General features: G+C 43.0%; 1 protein-coding gene and 1 long non-coding RNA gene across 2 annotated transcripts; both read left to right on the forward strand.

Annotated features, from left to right (window-relative positions):
* Nucleotides 1-12219: 12219 nt before the first annotated feature.
* LOC112843136 (uncharacterized) lies at nt 12220-13176 on the forward strand. Its single transcript, XR_003215279.1, has 2 exons — nt 12220-12457; nt 12955-13176. It is a non-coding gene; the product is annotated as an uncharacterized LOC112843136 (long non-coding RNA).
* An 8033-nt stretch (nt 13177-21209) lies between these two features.
* On the forward strand, nt 21210-25912 carry LOC100710823 (gap junction alpha-10 protein). Its single transcript, XM_003460139.4, has 3 exons — nt 21210-21392; nt 22891-24358; nt 25090-25912. Exons 2-3 carry the CDS (start codon nt 22928-22930, stop codon nt 25126-25128), a joined length of 1470 nt encoding a protein of 489 aa, XP_003460187.2. The 5' UTR covers nt 21210-21392; nt 22891-22927; the 3' UTR covers nt 25129-25912.
* Nucleotides 25913-27002: the final 1090 nt, after the last annotated feature.

Raw genomic sequence — 27002 nt, forward strand, 5'->3', positions numbered from 1 at the left:
CAGGTCGTGTTGACACCGCTTTCAAGAATAGCTTGAGAGTAGAAGGCCGTGTCAACTACCTCTCTCGATTCTCGTGCCAGAGAAGGTGCCGCAGTTGTGTAGTTGTAAAGTGTTAAAATTAAAAGGATTAAAATGGGTAATGAAGCTTCAAAACTCACTGCTGACGAGCAGTGGTTAGAAAAGAAATGTCCAGGTGCAGGACAAATTAGTGCATATAGATGGAGAAATCCAAAGAAAACTAAATGTCCCACATGGGAGGGAAAATGCATTAACTAAATTATAAGAAACCCTCCAAGCAGAAATAAATACTGAAAAGGAAGCTAAAAAGAAATCAAAGCATACACAAGAGTTGTAATATTTTAAAGCATGGAAAGAAGAATGAAGTGGAATAAACAAAAGGTTAAATTAAGGTTAACTTAAATTAAAGCAGAGCTTATCTAGTGATAAGCATGATAATAGGAGATAATAGGAAGGTTAACAACCTGTAAACTGGTATTAACAATGAAACAAAATTGGGAAGACAACCAAGATGAATGAATAGAATGCGTGAAACCAGATAATTCACACAAAATATATCAAATAAAAAAGAGAGCTGCATAAGGCATATTAAGGCTGTGTCATTGTTCAGCCAGGGAAAATGTCTCCAGGTTGGGAAGGTGTGAAGCTGCAGATTCACACAGACCCGTGATGGATACATAATAAAATATAAACTAATATACTATTGTATATTAGTAGTAAAGTAGTGAAGTAGTGTATATACTATTGCTGTTATAAAAAAGGAAAAACAATACAATGATTACATTAATAATGACATAAGAAGAGGCACCTCAGTCAGTTATGATGTGAGGTGGAAGATTGTTAAAAGTAGTCTAAATCAAGCTTAAGGTTTGCTCAAACTCAGTACAATGATATATGAAGAAAATAAGGAAATAACTACACTAATCAGGTGCATAGAGACACTTGACCTGCTTGTAAACCTGTCATCTTAGATGAGACTTTGTTAAGATGAAGACCTATACTAACAACTAATGAGCCAAACCCTGTATACAACAGCTACAAGATTGAGAAGCTGAATTAATATGTGGACACTACCAAGCTAATGAGGAGCGGTGACGCGCATGGAGATGCTGGTTTTGCTCACTACAATTGTATAAATAGAGTTTGAATTCAGTACTGTGGATGTACAGTGAGTGACCTCTATAGATCTGGAAAAGCATGTCTGAAATACTCGTATGAAAGCATATTTTGAGTGATTGGGTGTGATTTGTACAAAAATAATAAAACATAAGTAATAATAGCACCACAAAGGTTCATAGTAGAGTGAGTGAACAAGTGGAAGTTTGAGAGAAAAGGCAGTGTGTGTGATGATTCCTGATGTCTGAAAGAGCTCAATTTAAAAGTGTGTGTGAAATAAAGGTGTATCGTTTTTAGATCAAGAATTAGTAGAATTAAAGAGGTTTTATAGACTATGAATACAAAGAGAAACAAAAGAGTTCGATTAGTCTGCAGAAACAGGAAATGTGTGCCTGTCGGTGACAGGAAACCGTGTGTGTCTGAGGAGATAATTTGAACTTAGAACTCAGTGATATGATGCATGAATTAAACCTTATGGCAATACACACTTGCAATGAAGAAAGCAGCTTACACTCAATTAATATGAACGCAAAGCCTTGATGCCATAGGCAATTTGTTTTTGTTTTTGTTTGTTTGTTTTGTAAGTTTGGAAAACAAATTTGTGATCATACTGTGGATCACAGTGACATATAATGATTAGGCACATGATTTAACAATGACGAGTTTTAGAGCTGTGAGCTATGAGCTATAAGCAATGCAAAGTTTTTCCTAACTTAAAAGTTTGAAATATGTAAGATGTATGAATTCTTTGAGAAATAGGAATTGCCTAAAATGCCTTAAGTCAAAATGTAGTGTTGCATCTACAAAGAAGAAAGCGGAAGAAGCATTCAGTAACTTGAAGCTGGTTTCAGTGATGTTCAGACGGTTCAGCGTCTAAGAATAGCCTAGGACAAAACTGTGTAGGCTATGCAGTAACCACAGCAGATAGAGTTGTAGAAGCGAAACCGTTGACATCCTCACACACGCAGGCCAAGATATAAATATATACACTGACAGACAGTATGTTTTTTCAGCTGTGCAACACTTTGATAGAGCTGGGCGATATAAGATTTTTTCATATCACGATATGTTTTTTTCATTTCAGGCGATAACGATATATATCACGATATAAGCCAAATAACTATATTTGTAAGATTTAAATGTGCCGTTGCTCACAAGTAAAATGTGAAATAATTAGCAGCTTGTTTTAATTAAAATATTTATTTCCCATAATAAGTTCAACAGGGTAGATGTACTTAAGGAACATGAGACTTCAGTTTCAGATAAAGGCAAATATTGTAAACTACACAAAAGGCAGCCGCTAAAGCGTTTAAGTTTCAAAATAGAACAAACAAAACAGACCACTAAATTGTCAATTCCACTTAGAAACAAAATTTTAATTCTAAAAATAAATCTTAGGTCGTTTTACAGAAGAACAGACAAAATTGACTAACTTTTGTCAATATCAAATAAACTGAGAACTAAAAGGAAATTCTCAGGCTACGTCCACACGTACACGGGTATTTTTGAAAACGGAGATTTTCCGTTTTCGTTTTAAAAAATAATCCCGTCCACACGTAAACGCAGAAATGAAGGAAAACGCTGCTAGGAACATGCCAAAGCAACAGGTGGCGATATATTCCTAACCGTGTAGAAATGTTGGCCAATCAGAAGTCTAGAAGCCTCGGTAGGAAATAGTAAACAAAGATGGGGCATAGAAACAGAACCGAGTCGTATGTGTGGAGGGACAGTAACTATGTGTGTATATGTAAGCATTTAAACACTGCAGAGAGTACAATTAACAGTAACAGTATTGTAGAAATTCATTTCACCGAAACAATAACGTGGCGCACAGTGTGACGTCAAAAAAGGCGCACACCTTTGACGCTGCGTTTTCTCCGTTTTTCTTGTCCACACGTAAATGCAAAAACGAAGTTTTCGAAAATATCCACCCTGGCAGGCGTTTTTAGAAATCTCCGTTTTCAGTGACTGAAAACGCCGTTTACGTGTGGACGAAAGGTGCAAACGCATAGAAAAATCTGCGTTTTCAAAAATACCCGGGTACGTGTGGACGTAGCATCAATCTCTCCTTGTTGTATAGCTTAGCTTTTCAAACACTTTTAACAGTTACTTTAGTCTGACAAAAGCCGAATGACGAATTAGCGCTTTCAGTCAGAGATTGAGCATGCACCGCTTTATTGTATATCCAGACTTGCTTTCGGCACAATTTACAGTGCGCGCTACTCTGTTTTTTGTCAGACTTGAAATAGCCGAAATACCTTCACACTACGGAACTTCTGTGGCCCTTCCGTTTGACAATCTCTCCAGCATTGGAACCATCATCTGTTTTTTCTTCGGTAACCTTCGCTCACGCTCTCGGTTGATTTTTCTGTAGTCGGCAAACTCATTTCCTTCATTACCTGGGCGGCCCGGCTGCAAAAACAAATACACATGTGCGCCTTGGCGCTTGTGCTGTACGTAACAAGTCATGTGACGTGACGCTGCGGCTGTGATTGGTTCGACTCTGCGCTACTTAATTTGGATTGGCTGTTCTTTTTTTTTTTTTTTTAAGAGGACAAGAGAGATGAGGTCTATCGCAATAGTTTAATTTTTCTATCGAGAAAAAGTTATTTCGCAATACATATCGTTATCGTTTTAACGCCCAGCTCTACACTTTGAGATCTTCTAAAGACACTATTAGAAGTAATTATATTGCCAAAACAGTTAGCATTTTGTAAATGTGCTGCACACCAGAAAGGCTGCTCAGAGGTCACTAAAGGCAATAACTTTGCAGACCAAAGCCGCAAAAGCAGCAGCACAACAAACTGTAGACACATTAATGTCTGACTCCTCAATGCAAATACCACTTGATGTGCTTATATACGAACAGAAAGCCGCACCAACTAGAGAACAAAAGAGGTGGTTAAAAGGTGGAGCACAGCCAGAAAATGATTTGATGACTTGTAATAGCAAACCAATACTACCAAAGTCCCTACACATATCAGCAGCATCATTGTCAACAGGAGGGGGGGTAAGAGTGGTAGATAATATTTCGGAAATTTGTCGGAACATGCATGATTTGCCAAAAACATAATGCACATAATGCACACCACCTCATCCTTTTCATACAATCCACATGAGTTTTATTGAGCTAAATGAATGCCAAGGCTCAGAATACGCTCTAGTGATCATAGACGTGATCTCAAAATGGCCAGAAATCTATCCAGTAAAAAAGCAGACGCCATCTCAGTAGCAAAATGTTTGTGCAACCATTTTATTTCAATATATGGCATCCCCACTCTGATAAGATCAGACAATGGGACACATATTGTTAATGAAGTAATCAGTAAGGTCTCTGAAGCACTAGGAAATAAATTAGAGACTGAGAAAATGCATGGAAGAAACAGGGAGACCATGGCCTGAGTGTATAGGCCTGGTAAAAATGTGGATGAGACTGACACAAAGTTCTCAGAAACTCACACCTTTTGAAATCATTCACGGTAGACTATTTCCACTAGCAATCACAAGTGAACCTATAGATAAACCTATAGATAAGTCAATAAGAGAAACTACACTAGCCGAATGGATGACTAAATTACTTGAAAATAAAGAGATTGTTCTAAACAACTCTCCAGTATCTTGCAGGTTGAAACCAGGTGATCGGATCCTGATCAAAGTACTCCAAAGGAAAAATTGGAGTTCACCAAGGTGGGAAGGTCCACCTACTGCCTGCAAAATAGCAGAAAGACCGTCCTGGATCCATCAAAGCCACTGCAAAAAAGTGAGTGACGACCTAACACGTCTAGACGCCGACACCCCTAACTCCTGTGTGGTGATCTATTGGTGGAGGGAGGGCTGATCGGGTATACCCCTCCTTCTTCTTCTTGCCAGTAGTCTACTCATCAGAGGTCACAGGTGTGTCTGGTCATCATGAAGACACTCGTCCTCCTAGTGGCTACTGTTGCACTCCTGGTGAGTTTATTAACACTCACCCGAAAGAAAAAAGATGAACAACACCACCTGCAGACAAGATGGACACATGACAACTCACATCTCCGTGACATGACACAAGACCACATTCATCCATGGATGAACAACGCATGGTATCGATATATACATGACAGCACACCCAGAAAAGACTGCTATGTTTGCTCCTATATGCCCCCAACGACACAGTACGCCACCTTGTACGCGAAGGCAATGGACATAATTCAAGCAAAGTGTGCCGCGAGCTACGCCAGCCTTGGGTATCAATTCTAGGGAATCGTGGTCAACCATGAGGAACCTCTCCAGATAGGACTGCGAAATGGCACTTGTGACGAATGGTTCTGGGTTGACCTGAAAGTGAAGCACAGAAGTAAGGCTAAATCATTCCCAGTCTTTCTTGGAAACAATGGGAATTTGAGCCACAGCCTATGCTACCGCCAAGAGAATGGATCCACGCCAATGGGAAACATCACCACCAACTGCAAAGCAGTACAGACACACGCTCCTGGAGGGCCCGTGAAGAGCAGCAACATCTCAAACGGCACCTTCTGGGTGCAAGGGATGGCCTGGGATATCTTTCCTGGGAATTGGACAGGTCAGTGCGCTCCCATTTTCATATCTGACCACACTTTCAAGATAACCATGGACGCCACGTCAACATCAACGTCAACAACAAGGAAAGGACGAAGCACCCCAGACCTCAAGCAGCATGATTCCATATGGGGTTCCGATGTCCCAGAGGAATTTAAACTTTGGACTGAAAGACAAAAGGTTCTGAATGCTTCATGTAAATTCAACGACGAATGGGATCAGGAGATTGATGCTCTGTGTATTGCAGTAATGCAACACAGGGTAGCATTGGACGAGAAAGGAGAATTCTCTTTAGCAACACATGTTGCACATACATTCCAGATAATATGCACTCACCGAACATGACTGGTGCTCTGAAAACACTCAGACAACTTCGGGATGCACAACAACGAGACTATGCCGCAAACACAGAAGACTGGCTTACGTGGCTTTTAAGCGGCTCTTGGAAGTCCCTGCTGATTAAAGGACTTGTTTTTGTTGGTGTTATAATACTGTTGTTGTGTCTTTACACTTCATGTGTCATACCTTGTTTGTCAATTCATGCTTGCATCACCCTGTCACAGGATGAAGAAGGACACTTGGATATAACATACTCACGAAACCCACTGTTTTATGATGTCTTGGTTAAATTGTTACCATAGACTGATACAATAAGCTATAAACTGTACATATACATATGTACAACAGGAGGGAATGTGAAGAGATTTTTTAGGATTTTGGGATTTTTATTATGTTATGCTTAAAATTATCATTATCTAAATGTGTTTGCTCTTTTCAGTATTCAGCTTAAACTCTGCAACTCTGTGCAGACTCCTAAATGGGGAAGTTACACTTTTTATTGCACAGTGCGAGTCTCCCTGAGTCTCGACCGTGTACATGTTAAACCTGTCCAAGCGTTTTTATTCCGACCTGAGTTGCAATACAGGAAAACTCCTGACAGTGATAGACTGGTAAGGGTGTACCCTGCCTCTTAACCTATCACTTTGGGGTTATTCCCCAGCCCCCCTGCAACCTCAATAAAGACAGGAGGATGGTACCATCCTCCTACCATCCTCCTACCAACTACCATCCTCCTGTCTTTATTGAGGTTGCAGGGGGGCTCCATTCAATTTTTATGTTAACCAGACTCTAGACTTTGGTGAACATTATGTAATATGAAGACAACATGTAGTATTTAAAATTGTGAAGGATTAAAATATTCCAAGAGCTCAACTTACTTCATCTAAACATGTTTCAATCATGAACATCAACTCAAAATGCACAGGTTTATTGAATATGAATAAGTTGTGTTGATTTAGCTAACTTGTTCAAGTTTCTGCCAAAGCAACACAATTGTGTGCAACCAATGTCCACTATTGAATTACATAAATCCAACATGCTCTTTTTTTCTGTGCAGTTTCTCACTGAACACGCTCCTGTGACTGGCCAGCATGTCATTGTTTGGTGGAATTTATAGTCCAGCAGTCCTTATCTTGTACAACATCGCCTCTCGGACACCACCTTAAGGGAGTCCAGCTCCATCCCCACAACATTACTGGCCTTGTGGATCAGTTTATTGAGTCTGTTGGCATCTGCAACCCTTACAGCATAGAGGACAGCACTGGCCACAACATACTCATAGAAAATCCTGAGCACTGTCCGACAGATGTTTAAAAGACCCCAGCTGCCTCAGAAAACAGAGGCGACTCTGGCCCTTCCTATAAACTGCAGTGATGTCTTGAACTCAATTATCAGTGTGTACTCCAACGTATTTATAGTCCTCCACAATGTCCATATTGACCCCCTGGATTAAAACTGAGTTTGCAGCTTTCCTGGTCCTCCTAAAGTCCACAATCAATTCTTTGGTCTTCACCACAGTGAGCTGCAGATAATTCTGCTTACACCACGTGACAAAGAAGTCCACCACAGCCCTATACTCAGTCTCATCACTGATGCGTCCAACCAACAGAGAGTCATCAGAAAATTTCTGAAGATATCCACTAGTGGATATGACATTAACAAACATATTCTAATCACAAGAGCCAAGGTGTGAATAAATATAAAAGCTGTATCTCTCTGGAGATATTATATCTCTGGCTGGCCTGGGAACGCCTTGGTGTTCCCCTGGATAAGCTAGAGGAGGTGGCTGGGGAGAGGGAGGTCTGGGCTTCTCTGCTTAGGCTGCTGCCCCCGCGACCCGGCCCCGGATAAAGCGGAAGAAGATGGATGGATGGGTTTTGTCTTTGGTCTTTTCGTATTTTTATCAGAGTTCTTTCTTAACGAAACATACAGTTATGACAACAACAAAAAAACACATAAAAAATGGCAATACATAGTTTTACATAAATAGACAAGCAGTTCAACATACCAGGCAGAAAAACAAAATCGCTTTAAAAATTTAATGTCCACCGTGGCTGCTGGGTGACCCTGCTGTCTGTGGCTCCCCCCTAGCTCTTTTCTAAGAGGGTGGCGCGGCTACCCCTCCTTGGTGATCCTCCTTGGGCTCTCATGCTCTAGGGGGCCTCTAGATGTCTGGGGCCTGGATCTCCTCCATGCCTGCTTCATGTACTGGAGGGCAGGGCGATGGCTCCCCACACCTGCTATTAGACAGTTACATTGAGAAACCTTTAAATACGAGCGCGCTCATGCACACAGGTGTGCACACGGTGTTAGAGGCCAGGATGAATAGTTGTGTTTCTTTGTAGTTGTAAATAGTTCAAGTTTTGGCAATAAATTGTGAAAAGAAACCTTAAGTTGACTGCCTGTAACTGGTTCACAGACAGACACTATCAAAGCATATCGTGTGTTGTCGGTCTTGTGTGCTGCTCAGTAACATTCAATATTTATTATTTACAGTTATTTATACTAATCTAGGTTGTTGCTGTGGTTTCCCTGAAGCTTCTTCATTTCTAAGAAAATTTGGTGGAGAATCCCAGAATTTAAGCTCTATGGGAGTGTCCCCAAGAGGGTCATGGACCCGCTATTGATCCTCTACCTAATCACACGAGCCAAGGTGAATTCATTGTGAAACCTAGCCCCAACCTGTCATGTGATTTACTGAGGTCAAATGGCCCAGGATGTGATTGGGCGTTAAGGCGGCTGGGAGGGGATCTCAAAACTGGATGGCCGACAGTTGGTCACACGTCTTTCTCTTAGTATTTAGGTATGAACACAAAGTCAAGAACACAAAGCAAAGATGAAAACCAGCACAAAGACACTTTAAAGTGATTTTACTGTAGAAACATGAACAGGTAGACACAGAGGCTGCAGCCTGACTGCTCATCAGTTTGTTACCTGTTGAAGTTAAGCAGCGACTGGCTTCACCGCAAATGGCGTCTCACTTTATCACAGTGCTGGGCTAGGACCAGCATTTATTCAGCTTTATCATTATTATGTTCTTGGCTAGCCTAGCGTTCGCATGCTAAGTACAGGTGCTTGCGAAGAGCCGAAGTTGTATTACCAGCATAATGCAGTTGTTTCTTTCCTAGAGCAGGCTCCACTTTATCATCCTGCTCTCATCTTTTTGTACACTTTTTTTTTCTTTTTTTTACAAATAAAAGTAATGTCCCCATCCATGCTGTAAACAGCTGATTTCATGCGAACTGAAATCAGCTGATCACAGCAAGAGTGCAAGAATCGATAAGCGAGATTGATACAGAGGCAGACTAACAATTCCAAGGAATTGTTTTGTTGGGAACCAGTTCTCTACAAGAACGGTTTCTCAATCCTGAACGCTAATTGTAGGGCGCTGGCAATTGTGGTCATAAGCCACAGGTTGCAGGTTAATGATCGATTTTGTAATTATATCACTGGATCTGTGGCTGTAGATGAGGGGAGAGGGAAGAAAGAGACACCAACACTTTTTCAAAGCACTATATGTGTTACATTTGTCTTCTTTTTTTACATGAACCAGAGCAGGGGTACAATATAAAGCGCCTTGAGGCGACTTTTGTTGTGATTTGGCGCTATATAAATAAAATTGAATTGAATTGAATTGAATTCAAACATGAGGCTTGGGGGCTAGAATTGCCCCAGTAAAGACTCCTATCCACTCCAGTCCCACTGCATTGTTATGAAAAAGGTAAAGGAGGACATACATTTATTTGGTAAAAATAAATAAATTGTTGTAAATTTACAATAACGTTCTGTTTTCTAATTAATAAGCAGCTTTCACTGCTAATTACAAGCCAGTCTGGTCAATGAGCTACTGAAACTTTTTCTGCAATTTTACACAATTATGTAAGGCCCAAAGAGTCATGCCTGACATCCCTGAAGGAGAGAGAGAGAAATAGACATGGGCAACAGAACAAAAACTGTTTTGAACAGAAAAATAATTCCTTTCTTGCCTTTTTTCCCTTTGCTTAGACCCTGACATACTTACTTAAAGTGTACTCCCAAAGGTCAGTTGTTAAAACTGTTACATCCTCACTGCATACTACCCTTGACAATGTGGCTCCTTTGAAACATACAGCAATAAATCAGAGAGACTCGACTCTCTGATTTATCCTGAAGAACAATCTAAAGGTATTACACTGTATAAGCAATAGTAACTTGATTTCAAAATAAACCTACTGTCAGGGTCCTGGGTCGAAGCGACCCAGGGTCCCCGAGCAGTAATGAACTATATTGTTATGTATATGTAGTTGTTATTCTATGCTTCTGTTCGGTGTTCCACTTATTGTGTGTGTAGGCAGGGTGTGTGTATGTGTGTGTGTGTGTGTGTGTGTGTATGTCAAGCTCCTGCAGGCCTGATGGGTGTGGTCCTGCTAGAGGATTGGCCACGCCTGAAGCCCCACACACCTGCTGCTGATCAGGCACGTCGGGGGAGCTATTTAAGAGACCGATGGAGCTCCCACCGACGCGGGATCATTCCATGAGACTCCACGTTAGTCTTCAGCTTAGTTAAGTCTGTGAGTGTATGCCTACTGGAATTAAGTGTCTTGACGGCTGCCTCTGTTATTTCCTCTCAGGAGGAGCGTGGAACACTGGAGGGCAGCAAGCACGGGGTGTGTGGACACCCGAGAGTGGAGAACACGGAGCACGGACTTTTATAGAAGACACGACACGGGAGTCACGGGAGCACACGGGATGTATTATTGTGTGTACAGTTTTCACTGTAAATAAAGAGCACTGTTTGCATTGCAGAGTACCGCGACTGGGTCCTCCTTTCCCCACATCCCCACGGTCTGCCAGCCAAACCGTGACACCTACCCATTTCTTGCAGCAGTGAGTTATTGTGCTTTTCAGATCATCTGTCTCCATCTCATTATATCCAGATTTTCACTGGATTTTCGACTAGGATGGACAAGGTTAGATAGGATTATTGAAGAGGAAGAATTCAGGTTGTGTGTTTTTTTGGGACAAACTTAGACAAGCAAGACTGAGATGGTTTGGATAACTGCAGAGGAGGGATAATGAATATATTGGACAAAGGATGTTTAACATGGAGGAAAAGAGAAAGATTATATTAAAGATTCATTGATGTAGTGAAAGAGGACATGCTACTACTGACGTCCTCTTGGTCCTTACACCAGCCCTAATCAATCCCCACTTGTTCCAGCTACCTCGCATGTGGAGATCGGATCATCTTATAACTCCTTATAATCTATATTTACTAATACATCATTATATAACTCTCCCAAGCTAATTTATCATATTAAAGAAAGAATTAACTAAGAAAAGAATAATCTAAGCACTCGGGGCAGTGACCCCCAAACTGGGCGCGTGGCTCCAGCAGATGATCTGATCATAGGTGTTACAAATGTGCAAAAAAAACTAAGCCATCAAGAAGGGGCCAAATAGTGTCAAATGAGACTAAGACTCCTGCATGCCTTTTGGGCAATGTTTTGAGAATGTAGAAATCCATGTTGTGAAGTGAGATTTGAGCCGGTCATAGGTCTTTAGGTGACTACCCTAGGATGCAGTCTTTTTTCAAATCTAGCCACGTCTTGGTTTGTTTACATTTTCTACATTTTTTGCCTAAAGCACATTTAAACTAGCTTTGTCAGACAACCCAAGACAGACTGATGAGCTGATGAGTGCCTGATGCTGTGCAGTGACACAATCCACCACCCTGGAGTTTTTCATTAATTGTCCCGCTGAGCCAACATTCAGCCAGGAGAGAAACAATCTGCACACAGTGGAGGTGAGTGCCCTAATAGATGGGATCAGATCAGGCCAGAAAGCAATCAGATTGGTCTGAAGTGATCATTTTAGCATTTATACTTCAGAATGTGCTTTGGAGGTGATATCTGTCTTCCTAGAAGATTTATTTTATTTATTTCTATTTCTAAAGCTTTGGGTCATTTCTAAGCTTTAGCTACAGTAACTGGACAAACTATAGCTGTAACTACAGCTGAACTTTAAAAAACACCCAACCAATAACATGATCACAGATTGTGGAAACTGAGGTCAGCTCTTACAGTTAGAGCCACTTCCTGCTTCAGCATGGATGTGTCAGGTGTCATTTAGTTTGAGCTATTGTCCTAGATTGAAGGAACTTCATGAACTAAAAGAAATGACAGGATACTATACTAACTGGATTGTCACGACCTGCGGGATCGGCAAGGCGCTGATCAGCATCTCTCCACTCCTAGCCCCCCTTCTCTCCTCTTTTTCCTCTCTCTCTCCCCTTCTCTCCCCTGTTTTGCCGGGGCGGAACTCATGGCGGGTTCACGCCCTCGGTCCACGCCTTCCTGGATTGTGCACACCTGGGCCTCATCAGACCAGCTGGTATATCAGAAGGAGGAGATCAGCTGTTCAACGCTGGATTGTTGTGAAGGCTTCTGTCAGTACACACCCAGCTCAAGTTTCCCGTGCCTCTGTCTCAGAGACTTAACGTGTTCCTTTGTTCCTGAGCAGCTCCTTCAGTGGGAGACTGCGGCACCCACGGTGTGGGATGGAGAGATTTCGCAGGTCTTTCCTCCCCACTGCTGTCAGACTCCACGATAAAGACCTTGACTGATCTAACACACACATCCACACATGTGCAATAATACTAATGTGCAATAATCCTTTCTGGCATCGTTGTATTTTTACTCAGTTGTATATAGCATTTGTATTCTATTTTTATCTTATTGTATATTTTATTCTATTTTATTCTGCTGTATATAGTATTTTATTTTATTCTATTCTGTACAGTTGTGTACTGTATTTATTCTTATCTTATTTTATTCTAATTTTTCCTTCACAACTTTTGCACTGTCCACTTCCTGCTGTGACAAAACAAATTTCCCACGTGTGGGACTAATAAAGGTTATCTTATCTTATCTTATCTTATCTTAGATTCCCCGGACCTGTTCCCGTGTTTCCCCGTGTGGAGTGTGGAAGGAGTGACAGGTCGCTAGCGAAGAGGAGAGAGGCTGTTTTGAGCGCGTGTGTGATTTCCCCGTTTTCCCTGGAGCCCTGGACCCCTGCCCCTCACGTCTTGTATATAGCACTAACCCCGCACTGTCTGTACATACACTTGGTGAAGATCTGTAATAAACAATCTCTGTTTGAACGCTACCCAGGAGTCCTGCGAGTGGATCTTCTAAGCAACCCGTGACAGTAACAATCCAGCCATACTATGGATCCAGCGGACTCAGCTCAGCAACCCGCCCCACCTCCAGAAGCCGTGTTGGAGCGACATGAGCAGATGCTATAACATATTAACCATCAGTTGCTCGCGCTCACTCAGGCTCTCGCTCAGCACATACCTCTGCCAGGTCCCGCTATGCCCCCCCCGTCTGCTCCCGCACAGCCGCCAGCCCCAGAACTCTCCACACCACCACGGAGCCCCCGGAACGAGCTCTACCGTCACCGGAGCCATTCGCTGGTGAGTTCCACAAGTGTGCTGGGTTTCTAACACAGATTACGTTGCAGTTTAGGCAGCTGCGGCGAACATATGAAAGTGATGGAGCTAAGATAGCCTTTTTTGTTCAGTTACTCCGCGGTCAAGCCTTAAACTGGGCTCAAGCCAACCCGGAGATTACTTATGCTGATTTTCTCTCTAAGTTTAAAAGTGTGTTTGAAAGGGGCACCGGAGCAGAGGCAGCGGGCCACCGTTTGCTGAATTTAAAACAAGGAAGACAGTGTATGGCGGACTTCTCTGTGGAGTTTTGGACACTGGCTGAGGAGACCGGATGGGGGCAGCCTGCGCTGATAAGTACCCTATTAAACAATGTTTGTGATGAACTCAAGGGCGAACTATTAATGAGGGAGCTGCCCAAGACCATGTCAGAAGTAATCACCTTATGTGTTAAGGTAGATGAACATTTGAGGGCGCGTCGCCGCGCCAGCAACTACAGTTCCCAGAGGCCCGTGGGGCGAGCAGAGACAGCTTCCGGCGGAAGCGGAAGCAGCGATCGGGAAGTGGACCGCGGCGACGAGCATGGGCAACCTATGCAGATCGGACGCTCCCAAATTTCCCCGGAGGAAAGAGCACGCAGATGGAGGTCCGGTGAGTGCTTTTACTGCGGCCGCAAGGGCCATCTCGCCAAGGTCTGTCCAGCACGGCCAAAAGGTCTCGCCCGCCGGTAGAGAGGAGGATACGGGTGGCGAGGTCTCCTCTTCACATTCTCCTCCACGCTTCATGCTAGCTGCTAAAGTGACTGTCCACTCTGCCTCTCACTCCCTTCAGGCGCTGATTGACTCCGGGGCGGAGCAGAACTTCATGGATGCTTCCCTGGCTCTCAAACTCAAGATTTACACACAAGCATTGCCCCACTCATTGCAGGTCACCGCGTTAAATGGTCAGCGTCTCCCCGACATAACTCACATCACAGAACCCGTGTCCCTAACTCTGTCTGGGAATCACACTGAAATGTTACAGTTTTATGTCTTTAAAGCCCCTCTCACACCCCTAGTGCTAGGATTTCCATGGTTACGCCAGCATAACCCCGTACTCGACTGGAAGGAGGAGAGGGTTCTGGGGTGGGGGGAGGAGTGTCACATGACCTGTTTAAAAGCAGCTACTCCCATAAAAGCATCTAACCCTCAACCTCACAAGTCCCCTGACCTTTCAGCCATCCCATCAGAGTATCATGATCTCAAGCAAGTATTTTGTAAGGACCAAGTGCGCTCTCTTCCTTCTCACCGCCCGTACGATTGCAGTATTGATTTGCTCCCAGGTGCACCTCTTCCCACTAGTCGCTTATACAGCCTCTCTCAACCTGAACGTGAATGCATGGAGAAGTACATTAATGAATCCGTGGCTAATGGACTGATTCGCCCCTCTTCATCCCCCGTGGCTGCCGGGTTCTTTTTTGTTACTAAGAAGGATAAAAGCCTTCGGCCATGTATTGATTTCCGGGGCCTCAATAACATTACCATTAAGAATAAATACCCTCTGCCACTTTTATCCTCCGCCTTTGAACTCCTGCAGGGGGCGACCATTTTCACTAAGCTCGATCTGCGAAATGCTTACCACTTAGTCAGGATAAGACAGGGAGACGAGTGGAAAACAGCCTTCAACACGCACCTGGGCCATTTTGAATACTTGGTCATGCCGTTTGGACTAACTAATGCTCCCGCTGTGTTTCAGGGTCTAGTCAATGATGTTCTCTGAGATTTCATCAATCGTTTTGTGTTTGTGTACCTTGACGACATCCTCATCTTCTCCCCCTCTCTCTCTCTGATCATGTACGCCACGTCAGACTGGTCCTGCAACGTCTCCTGGAGAATCGCCTGTTTGTTAAAGGGGAGAAGTGCGAGTTTCATGTGAGTACTGTGTCGTTTTTGGGCTACATCATCGAACAGGGCGATCTAAGAACCGATCCAGCTAAGGTACAAGCAGTCTTGGACTGGCCCACTCCGCCTAACCATAAGCAGCTTCAACGGTTCCTCGGTTTTGCCAACTTTTATCGGAGATTCATCCGTGACTACAGCAAAATTGCTCTGCCACTAACCCGTTTAACTTCCCCTAAGGTACCTTTCTGCTGGGATGATCAAGCTCAGGAGGCTTTCTCTCGGCTAAAGAAACGCTTCGCGTCGGCTCCCATCCTCCGACAACCGGATCTCAAGCGGCAGTTTATTGTAGAAGTGGACGCCTCGGATGTAGGGGTCGGAGCCGTTCTCTCCCAGCAACTAGAGGGTAAGCTCCACCCTTGTGCTTACTTCTCCCGTTGTCTCTCTCCCGCAGAGCAGAACTACGACATCGGGGACAGGGAGCTGCTGGCAATTAAACTCGCCCTGGAGGAGTGGCACCACTGGCTAGAAGGCGCAACAGAACCCTTTGTAGTATGGACTGACCACAAGAACCTCGAATACATCCGGTCGGCTAAACGACTAAACGCCCGACAAGCCAGGTGGGCTCTGTTTTTTACCAGATTCTGCTTCACCATCACCTACAGGCCCGGTTCTCGGAATGTGAAACCCGATGCCCTGTCCCGCCAATTCACCTCCTCAGAGGATCCCACCCGTGAGGCTCCCATTCTCCCTCCCACATGCGTTATCGGAGCCCTGTCGTGGGAGATCGAGTCCGCCATACGGGAGGCCCAGCGGGCAGAACCGGATCCAGGGACTGGCCCCCCGGGATCGCTTTTTGTTCCCACATCTGTTCGCTCACGGGTGCTTCAATGGGCCTACGGGGGAAATCTCACCTGTCATCCGGGCATTCATCGCACCGTCACCTTCATCAAGCGGTTCGCCTGGTGGCCTACTCTGGCCAAGGACGTCCAAGAATTCATCGCCGCCTGCCCAACCTGTGCCCAAAATAAACCTGTCAACCAGCCCGCTGCCGGCCTACTTCATCCCTTACCTACGCCGAGCCGCCCCTGGTCCCACATTGCGGTTGACTTTGTCACTGGTCTTCCGCCGTCATCAGGTAACACAGTCATCCTCACCATTGTCGACCGTGTTTCTAAAGCTGCCCACTTTGTTGCTCTCCCCAAGCTCCCCACTGCCCTGGAGACCGCCCGGCTTCTGTCAACTCATGTGTTTCGCCTCCACGGGATCCCCGCTGAAGTGGTCTCGGACCGGGGTCCACAGTTCACCTCGCGTGTTTGGAAGGAGTTCTGCACCTCCTTGGCGGCCCAGGTCAGTCTCTCGTCAGGTTTTCATCCACAGACCAACGGTCAAGCAGAACGGGCCAACCGTTGCTTGACATCCACTAATCAGACCACCTGGAGCGAGCAACTGACGTGGGTGGAGTACGCTCACAATAGCCTTACCTCGTCAGCCACGGGCGTCTCTCCGTTCGAGGCCTCCCTGGGGTACCAACCTCCCCTGTTCCCTGCTATTGAAGGTGAGCACTTTGTGCCCTCTGTTCAGCAGCACCTGCGGCGGTGTCGGCGCACATGGCGGGCCACTAGAGCTGCCCTTCTTCGCACGGCAGACCGGAACAAACGGCAGGCAGACCGCCACAGGACTCCGGCTCCGGCCTACTCACCTGGACAGAAGGTTTGGCTCTCGACCCGGTACGTACCTCTCAGAACAGAATCGCAAAAGCTCTCCCCCCTTCATAGGACCGTTCGAAGTGGACTCCGTTGTTAACCCCGTTTCTGTGCGTCTCAAGCTCCCCAGGACCATGCGTATCCACAATGTGTTTCATGTTTCACAACTCAAACCCCACTGTTCCAGTCCTCTGTGCCCTCCTTCTGGACCCCCTCTGCCCGCCCGGGTCATCGCTGGCCATCCGGCCTTCTCCGTGACTCGGATTATGGACGTCAGGCGCCGGGGTCGTGGCCTGCAGTATCTTGTGGACTGGGAGGGCTATGGCATCGAGGAGCGTTCCTGGATCCCGCGGGCGGCTCTGCTGGACCTGGGCATGGTTCGGCGGTTCCATGAGGCTCACCCTGAGAAGCCTGGGGGTCGCCGGGAGGCTCCCGTTGGGGTGGGGGGGGTGCTGTCACAACCTGCGGGATCGGCAAGGCGCTGATCAGCATCTCTCCACTCCTAGCCCCCCTTCTCTCCTCTTTTTCCTCTCTCTCTCCCCTTCTCTCCCCTTCTCTCCCCTGTTTTGCCGGGGCAGAACTCATGGCGGGTTCACGCCCTCGGTCCACGCCTTCCCGGATTGTGCACACCTGGGCCTCATCAGACCAGCTGGTATATCAGAAGGAGGAGATCAGCTGTTCAATGCTGGATTGTTGTGAAGGCTTCTGTCAGTACACACCCAGCTCAAGTTTCCCATGCCTCTGTCTCAGAGACTTAACGTGTTCCTTTGTTCCTAGATTCCCTGGACCCGTTCCCGTGTTTCCCCGTGTGGAGTGTGTAAGGAGTGACAGGTCGCTAGTGGAGAGGAGAAAGGCTGTTTTGAGCGCGTGTGTGATTTCCCCATTTTCCCTGGAGCCCTGGACCCCTGCCCCTCACGTCTTGTATATAGCACTAACCCCGCACTGTCTGTACATACACTTGGTGAAGATCTGTAATAAACAATCTCTGTTTGAACGCTACCCAGGAGTCCTGCGAGTGGATCCTCTAAGCAACCCGTGACATGGATACTATAGCTCTATAGGAAAGAAATACTATAGGAAAGAAATAAGAACAAGTTTTTCTTTGGCACTGTAGCCAGGCTCTCATAGCTCTGTTGAGCCAAGGATTCCTTTAACCTTAACTAGAAATAACTTAATGAATTTATTTATTTATAGTTTATATTCTATTTATTATTTTTTTTTAATTTCACAAAAAAAATTTTAGCATTAGAGAAAAAATAGTCCCAACCATCTCACAGATATAACATTATTTGCAATATAGCTGATATAATTTAGTCGTTTTCTGCAAATGATCTTTCTGAGTTAACTTCAGTAATTACTTCCTCCAAACCATCAATGTGTCTTTTAGACCCAATTCCTATAAGACTGCTCAAAGAAGTCCTGCCATTAATTAATGTTTCAATCTAAAATATGATCATTCTATCTCTATTGATAGGCTACGTAACACGGGAGTTCTAGTCAGGTTTCAAAGCCAGTTACAGCACAGAAGCAGCTTTAGTGAAGGTTACAAATGATCTTCTTATGGCCTCTGACAGTGGACTTTTTGGCGTTTGATACTTTTGACTATTTTATTACAGTGATTAGAGCAGACTGTAGGTATTAAAGGTACTGTGCTGTATTGGTTTTAATCTATCTGTCTATCTAACAGACTCCAATTTGTTCATGTAAATGGAGAGACATCTTCACACCCTGAGGTTAATTTTGGAGCTCCACAGGGTTTCGTGCTAGGGCCAATTCTGTTTGCATTATACATGCTTCCCTTAGGCAGTGTCACTAGAAGCCACAGTATACATTTTCGCTGCTATGGAGATGACACCAAACTTTATTTATCCATCAAGTATTTACGCTGAATGTGTTAAAGTCAGAAACACTCAGATGACCTCTAATTTTCTGCTTCTAAATTGAGATCATCCTTAAAAATCTTAATATGGTATCTAACAAGATGCTTAATCTGGATGGCATTACCTTGGCCTCCAGTAACACTGTGAGGAACCTTGTAGTTGTTTTTGACCAGGATATATTCTTCAAAGTGTATATCAAAAAATGATGACAGATGACCACAACTCCCTAAGCCTGGTTCTGGTGGAGGTATCTTCCTGTTAAAATGGAGTTCTTCCTTCCCACTGTCACCAAAGACCTGCTCATAGGGGTCATCTGACTGTTGGGATTATCTGTTTTCTCTGTGTTATTGTAGGGTCTTTACCCAACAACTGTTGTGAGTTGGTGCTTTAGAAATAAAATTGAATTGAATTGAATTGAATTGAATTGAATAACTAGCTTCATGTGACCACTTTTCCTGACTGCTGATAGTGAATCGCAAAAACAGAAAGGCACACTGTGTACGTTTTACTCATGTCATAGTATATGTCCCTAAATGCGGGTGTTTTTACACAAAGTGTCATTGCTTGCTGACAAATTCCAACCCTTGCAGCTCAGATGTTAGTCAGGCAGTTGGGTGGAGTTCCTCATAAAGCTTGCATTTGTTGTGTAACACAATGATCCTGGTGTGACATCTAGCATTTGGCCTCAGTGGCCACAGCAGTAGCTTCTGAAGGGAAAATCAAATCAATGCTTCATTGACTCTGTCAGAAAGTGATGGAAACCTAATTAAAGGCCCTACAGGCAAAGCTGGTCATTTTATGCAGGCAAGCAGTAGGGCTCTAAAATCAAGCTAGTAATATGCACTATTACTGCAATCTGTGTTGTATGGGAGGGAATCTGTAAGCACAAACATGTCTGAGAGACAGTTAAAAGTTAATTGTCAGGGAAAGAAACATTATGTTAATGGTGTAGTGTGACTTCATATTAGTGTAAATCTTTTTCATGTATCAATTTCATTTTTTGCTGTGGAATTTTTAAAAAGCTGCAGAATTTTTGTTTACTACAACGTTTCAAATGTACACATAACTGACTAAAGAAGTCCTCACAACATGAAACAAATCTGCAATATACGAGAATGTTTCTGCAGCAGCTCAAGTCAGGAGATCTGACTGCAAAGACACTGTGCCTGTCCATTTTGCAGAGACCTTTCAGTCACAAGATAATAAATCAAATAAGAACATAACTTAGCCCTTGTTGGACATTGAAAGTATTCAGTTTTATAAAGCACCTCTCCAGTGGCTTCACTTCAGACACCGAAGCTGGGCATCCCCGTTTTTATATTGTCTATGTAATTGTGTTTTTCATAATCACTATGTGTAACACGACATACTAGTCCTATCTCACACTGCATTGACAGTGTGAGATCAGTATTTTAATATCATTGTGACATGAATGCAAAAACATGTGCTCACTGACTGGATCTGTGGGAAATCTGGGTCAATAGATAAAATATCATCTAAATCTAAATGTTAAAGTATTCTTCTAAAGCAGGGGTCCCCAACTCCAGGCCTCGAGGGCCGGTGTCCTGCAGTTTTTAGATGTATCCTTGATCCAACACAGCTGATTCAAGTGGCTAAATGACCTCCTCAACATCTCTTGCAGTTCTCCAGAGGCTGGTAGTGAACTAATCATTTGATTCAGGTGTGTAGACCCAGGGTGAGATCTAAAACCTGCAGGACACTGGCCCTCAAGACCTGGAGTTGGAGAGCCCTGTTCTAAGGAATAGAATATACACTGTCAAAATATGAGTGTCAGTGTGTTTTTGGCCAAAGTCATGAATATTCTTTCGTTACCTTCATGTGTTTACAATAAACCTGTATGCACTTTGTTGGATTTAATTTACACAGCAGGGTTTGTAATGGATCTAATCACACGCATAAGACAACTCCTAAGGTATAAGTTGTTGACACTGAGGCAGGTAGGACATAAGCCATAAAACCACAGTCTCTACATTAGATGAGTGAACTTTGAAATTTGATGTTAAGATGTCCATGCTGGCTCAGTTATCTTTATATTGAGTGTACCAGAAGCAGGCCCTGTGCGAAAGACCAGCCATAGACATAAACCTAAACTCGCTCCACAGGGAAGAATTATATCGAATGCATAATTTGGAGTTGGAACTGTTGGCGTGGGAGAAAGGAGTAGGGTGGGGGCAATGTCCCGTCGAGAGGCAATCAATGCTTACATCCTGTGAACTCTGCATGTAACACAGGAAAGCACTCACAACAAACAAGGAGCCAGAAAACACAGAGCCATATAGAACCAAAGAGAGAGGAGAGTTCTGGGATGTGGACTGGATTTTTGGATGGGCACAAAAAGACCTCTAGATAGCTCAATGGGGTAGCCGTACAGACCCATTTGGTTCCCAGGATAAAAATAAACACAATGAAGTGCATCAAGAGGCCAAGAGGGAAGCCATACCAGTGACATGTAAGTGCTTCTGAAATGGTTGATGCATTGAAACGAAAATATCTGTTATGTCATCCTCTCCAATGAGGCCCTGAATGACTCGTTTAAACTAGTTTTCTCAAATGACCAAAATAGTCTTCCCGTATGGAAAATAAAGAAAGAGATTTTAGTAAATGTTTATGTTTAATATATGTATTGTGTGTTTTGTAAGACCTTTATTCCTTATACTGTGATTTACATTAAAATGTCACCTATTCGACTTTCTCAGGCAACATAATTATACGAACAGGGATAACATAACATAAATTAGAAAACCTATTATTGGATTGAATGGAAAACATTTTTTCACTCATTGTATGTATTTAAAATATTGTATTTTGTTGTGGTTATTGTAAAACAACAGGAAATTTTTCCAGCTGAATTCATGACTTTGTAAAGAATAACACTGTTTGCCCTGAAGCAGACCAGGTGTGGTTTAAAGAAGAATCACAATAAAATCATTGGCGCAAAGTCATCTTGCTTTCAAACAAATGTTTCTGAGCCCTAGACTCTTGTACGAATCTCTATGAGAGTAATGATAATGTTAGTGGAAATGGACCGGCATTTATATAGAACTTTTCACGTCTTACCAACCATTTAAAGTGCAACATGCAACATGAACCATATATTCATATGGGGCTTTATTCTATGCAACTTTTGTCTACCTTTCATTCATGCTCAATTTAGAATCCCATTTGATCTAACATACATGTATTTGGATTGTAGTGGGAAGCTGGAACACCCAGAGGAAAACTGCGCAAGCTGGTCATAGGTCTCCTCACATTCCTTATTTTCTTATGCTTATTTACATAACTATAAAGCTGCTGTGTTGTAAAACAGCAAAAAATCCCACTGTATCTTCTCTTGGCTCTTCACCACACATTTGATGCAGTTTTGTTGCTGTTTTATTTTAGTTTATTGCCGAATTTATACACAAATGGGGATTAGTTGGGTTCATAGGCTGGAATCTTGGTTGTGCGTTTTCCTGTATATAAGGGCATTGATGTGCATGCTCTGCAGGCCAAAATCTGTGCAGGTCATTGTTTGTTTGCAACCATTCTGTCTTCTTGTGTTTTTTGTGTTTTTGGCGCTATTTTAATGATTTTCAGAAAATTCAATAATTGCACCGGTATCTATAGATAGAATTGTCATAAATAGTAGAATCTGTTGATACAATGAACAATATTTAAAAGTTGATATTAAATCTGGCAGCACAGTGGCATGGTGGTTAGCCCTGTTTCCTTACAGCATGAAGGTCCTAAGTTCAATTCTGCCATCAGGCTGGGGTCTTTCTGTGTGGAGTATGCATCGGGTACTCCAACTTCCTCCCATAGTCCAAAGACGTAGTTAGTGGGGATAGGTTTACTGGAAACTCCAATTTGCTAAAGGATGTGCGGTGGAGGATGGATGGATATTAAAATGTATTGAACCTTGTGTTTTGTGTGATAATGGGTTGTATTTGAATGCTCTATCTCCACAGTTTGAGTATGTGACAGTGACATGGTGAGAAGCTGACCATGGGTGACTGGAACCTGCTGGGCAGCATCCTAGAAGAGGTCCATATACATTCCACCATTGTGGGAAAGATCTGGCTTACTATACTCTTCATCTTTCGCATGCTTATTCTGGGAGCAGCTGCTGAGGATGTATGGGATGATGAGCAATCAGAGTTCGTCTGCAATACTGACCAACCAGGCTGTAAGGCAGTCTGCTACGATCGTGCTTTCCCCATTTCACTAATTCGCTTCTGGGTCTTACAAGTGATTTTTGTGTCTGCACCTTCACTTGTCTACATGGGCCATGCTCTTTACTGCATTCGTTCATTGGAGAAGGAACGTCACCGGCGACGGGCCCAGCTAAAGGAGGAGCTTGATGAGGCTGAGTTGGCGTTGGATGAACAAAAGCGGGTGGAAAGAGAGCTGAGGAGATTGGAAGAGCAGAAGAAGGTGAAGAAGGCACCTCTGAGAGGCTCTCTATTGAGAACATACATCATCCATATCCTTACACGCTCCGTGGTGGAGATCTGCTTCATCCTGGGCCAGTATATACTATATGGTGTCCAGCTGGAGCCTCTCTATAAGTGTAAGAGACTGCCTTGCCCCAACAGCGTAGACTGTTACATCTCTAGGCCCACAGAGAAGACGATATTTATGGTCTTCATGATTGCTATCGCTGGTGTCTCACTTTTCCTAAACATTCTAGAAATATCCCACTTAGGTATCAGGAAAATCAAACAGGTGTTGTATGCAGAGAGGTACACAGAAGATGACAGTTTGATTTACAGGTCCAAGAGGAAGTCATCCTTACCACATCTCTGTGTAACAAGCAATGTATCACCTCACGATGGGCCTTTGACTCAAACCTTCAAAGTGATTCCAGGGGCGGACCTGAAACCGAGTCATTACAACAGTGGGCTCAAAGCCAACCAGGACACACCAAGACACAACAGCTTGGCTCATGTGGGGCACAGTCAAACCATCTATATCTATCCCCAAGCAAGGAATCCACCCACATCTGCCCTGAGCTGTGCAATCCAAGCTCCCCAAACCAGTGAGGGATCTGCAGTCCCCACAAACCTGGACCTCAATCAAGCCTGGATCCCTGTCATGTCCACTGCAGATGCTAATGAAACAAGCCACAAGGACACTCATGAGGAAGACCATCCTCACCCCAGCCATTTGGAAGCTCTGCTGGCCAGTAGCAACGTCAGGCCCAGAGCTATCACAAATCTTAATGAAAATGAAAGAAGGGAGTCAGTGGGGAGCGAGTTCCTGATCCCCAACACTAGGAAGACTAGCTTTATGATCAGGCCACCATCTGAGAGCTTGTCATCCATGACTGGCTCCACAAGTCCCTCCTTACATACATCAGAAGAGTCAGATGAACTGGGGTCCTTGCAGGGAGACATGCCGATGATGCCACCAGCCGGAGGCCGAAGAATGTCAATGGCAAGTAAACAGCAGTCTCATGTCCCTAAATAACAGAACACAACTGTCCAGAAAGTTGACCTCACCTTTTGATGTTCAGAGGCTAAATTAGACTGTACAGTACTATAATTATATACACACATAACTGTAATGTGTGTAATTGTAGATACTCTACTTGTGAATCTAGCTAAGGCCCAATACTATCTATTCAGGGTTCTGTGGAAATAATGATTAGAATTCCAATTCCCCTAAATTATTAGAGATAAAGACATTAAATGGCCTCACATTTGTTTGACCTCTTGTTAGAAATTAAAGGACACATCAGAGTTACAGAGTCAGCAAATAATTATTTGACTATAATTTTAATTGAAGAGCTCAAAATGGAAAATGTGTCAGTCCTAATGAAATATTACTTTCACACTTGGTACATATTGTATTTTTATTTTATAAGACAAATTTCATGGATGATTTGCCAATGTTTAATTGTTCTGAAATTAAGAGTAATTAGAATAGATTAGAAATTAAACATATATGTTAAGCACACACGCTTTAATAGATAACACTGCATTAACCTTAAGATCCCATGTCTAACTAAATTGGTTGGTCCAAAGCTGTATAGTAGCCCTGACACAAATAAAATAAGTTGTATAATAATAATAATATAATGAGTCATTCATCTTTTTGCTTTTTCTAAATGTGATGAAAACGTGACAGTACATTAAAAGTCAGAGTTGTCTTTTTGTCTTTTCCAGAGTATGTTTCTGGATATCTCCTCAATCATGAAGAAGTGAAGAGACAAGGCTAATGCCATGGCTGTAAGAGCTGTTGTCCACAACCCAGCTAGGTCACAAACAAGGGAGAAACTGTATCAATGATCCAGCCATCAACATTGATCCACTCAAGTCACATGTGGCCCAAACCACTCAGCCATGATGAGGCAGCAGACTCAGTGCCAAAGCACCTTACAATGTCTACATGTTCACATTAATAGAAAAGGATTTTTTTTTTTTTTAACATGGACATCTTTCAGTGTGTTGGCCAAATTTTTTTATAATTTTTCAGGAAAAAACAAAAAAGCCCCACCCCATTATTAATCATGGAGCATTGTGCTTAAGAGGATCTGTTTGTTTCTGTAACATGTACTTTATAAGCTTAAGTACCTTTTCTAAGTCAAAGAATTAATTAGAATCTGTGTGTGTGTTCTGGTTCTTCCTACCTTGGTGGGGACCAAAATCTGAAATTTACTATACTGGTGGGGACCAACAGCCCTCGTGGAGACCAAAATCCAGGTCCCCACTGGGTTGAAGGCATTTTTTATACTCGATATGTGGTCAGGGTTACAATTGGGTTATGGTTAGGTTTAGGGTAAGAGTTAGGGTTAGGCATTCATCTTTGGTGGTTTGGGTAAAGGTAAGTGGCTAATGAAAGCATTATGTCAATGGGATGTCCCCACGAGGATAGCAACAGCAGACGTATGTGTGTGTGTGTGTGTGTAGTGCAGTGCAGTGATTTCATGTGGAATTATACTTTATATTGTATTAAAATGAAATATTTATTAGCAAAACAAAACAAACAACCCCCCCAAAAACTTTTTTCAACAACTATTTAAACAAAATACACACAAACACACACACACCACTATGGAATTTCCATGCTTTTTATTTTATTTTTCAACAACGAATGCCCAAGCAAAATGTATGTTTTTCTCATATCAAATAACCAAGGCATGGCATTGCACAATAGTTACAAAAACAAAACAAAACAAAACACTGGTCATTTGAATATTCAAAGATTAAAAAGGAAATGAAAAATACTAAATCTGTTTCGAACAGTCGTGTTGCAGGTAAATGAAAATGTAAAATGTACAAATACTATAAAAAGTTACAAACAATGCCACAGAAGCTGTCTACTTGTCTGTCCTATGGTCTTTACTCATGAAGAGGTTTGCTGAAGCATGCAGGTAGATAAGTGTTACGAGTGTGTTCAACTGTTTATTTTTTGTTAGCTTTGTTTTCTTAAAACAACAAGTTCACAATCCAAGATTCATTCATTCTGTAAACTGGCTGGATAAAATAGGTAACGCTATTAGTCTGCTATCAGATATCAGATCACTGCAAACTGGAGGCATCTGAAATTTTAATGAATGTCAAAAAACTCTTCCCATATACCCAGTGCTGTGTGCCAAATAAACACTGTCTTCAGTTTCCTGGAAATTCTGACAAATTTATCTTTCAAAGTATAACATTACGTAAAATAATTTAAAGCAGCATTTCATTTCATTGACACAGGTACAATGATATCATTTTACCATAGTAACATATGCTGCCACTGTAGTCTCTGTCTTAAATTTACATTTGAACTGGCATTACATGCGCTACATGACTTTTTCTGAAAATATTTTTAAAAAAGATTACTACACATTCTACAAATGTTGTACCCTGACGTTTGGATTTCTGAAATTCAGACCAGCAAATGATACCTTTGACTTCACTGAAGTAAAACCTTCAATCAAACCAAAATCTTGTTAAATTTACAGTCAAAACAAGGCACAGAATCACTGCATGAAGTTTCTTCATGACTGCACAAAGTGCATGTGGTGAACAGGAGTGAAAGAATATTGGCAACATAATTCTACAATATGACGTTTTTCAGTCTTACAGCAGTT

Source organism: Oreochromis niloticus, linkage group LG19, assembly GCF_001858045.2.
Source record: "Oreochromis niloticus isolate F11D_XX linkage group LG19, O_niloticus_UMD_NMBU, whole genome shotgun sequence".
Taxonomy (NCBI): Eukaryota; Metazoa; Chordata; class Actinopteri; order Cichliformes; family Cichlidae; genus Oreochromis; species Oreochromis niloticus.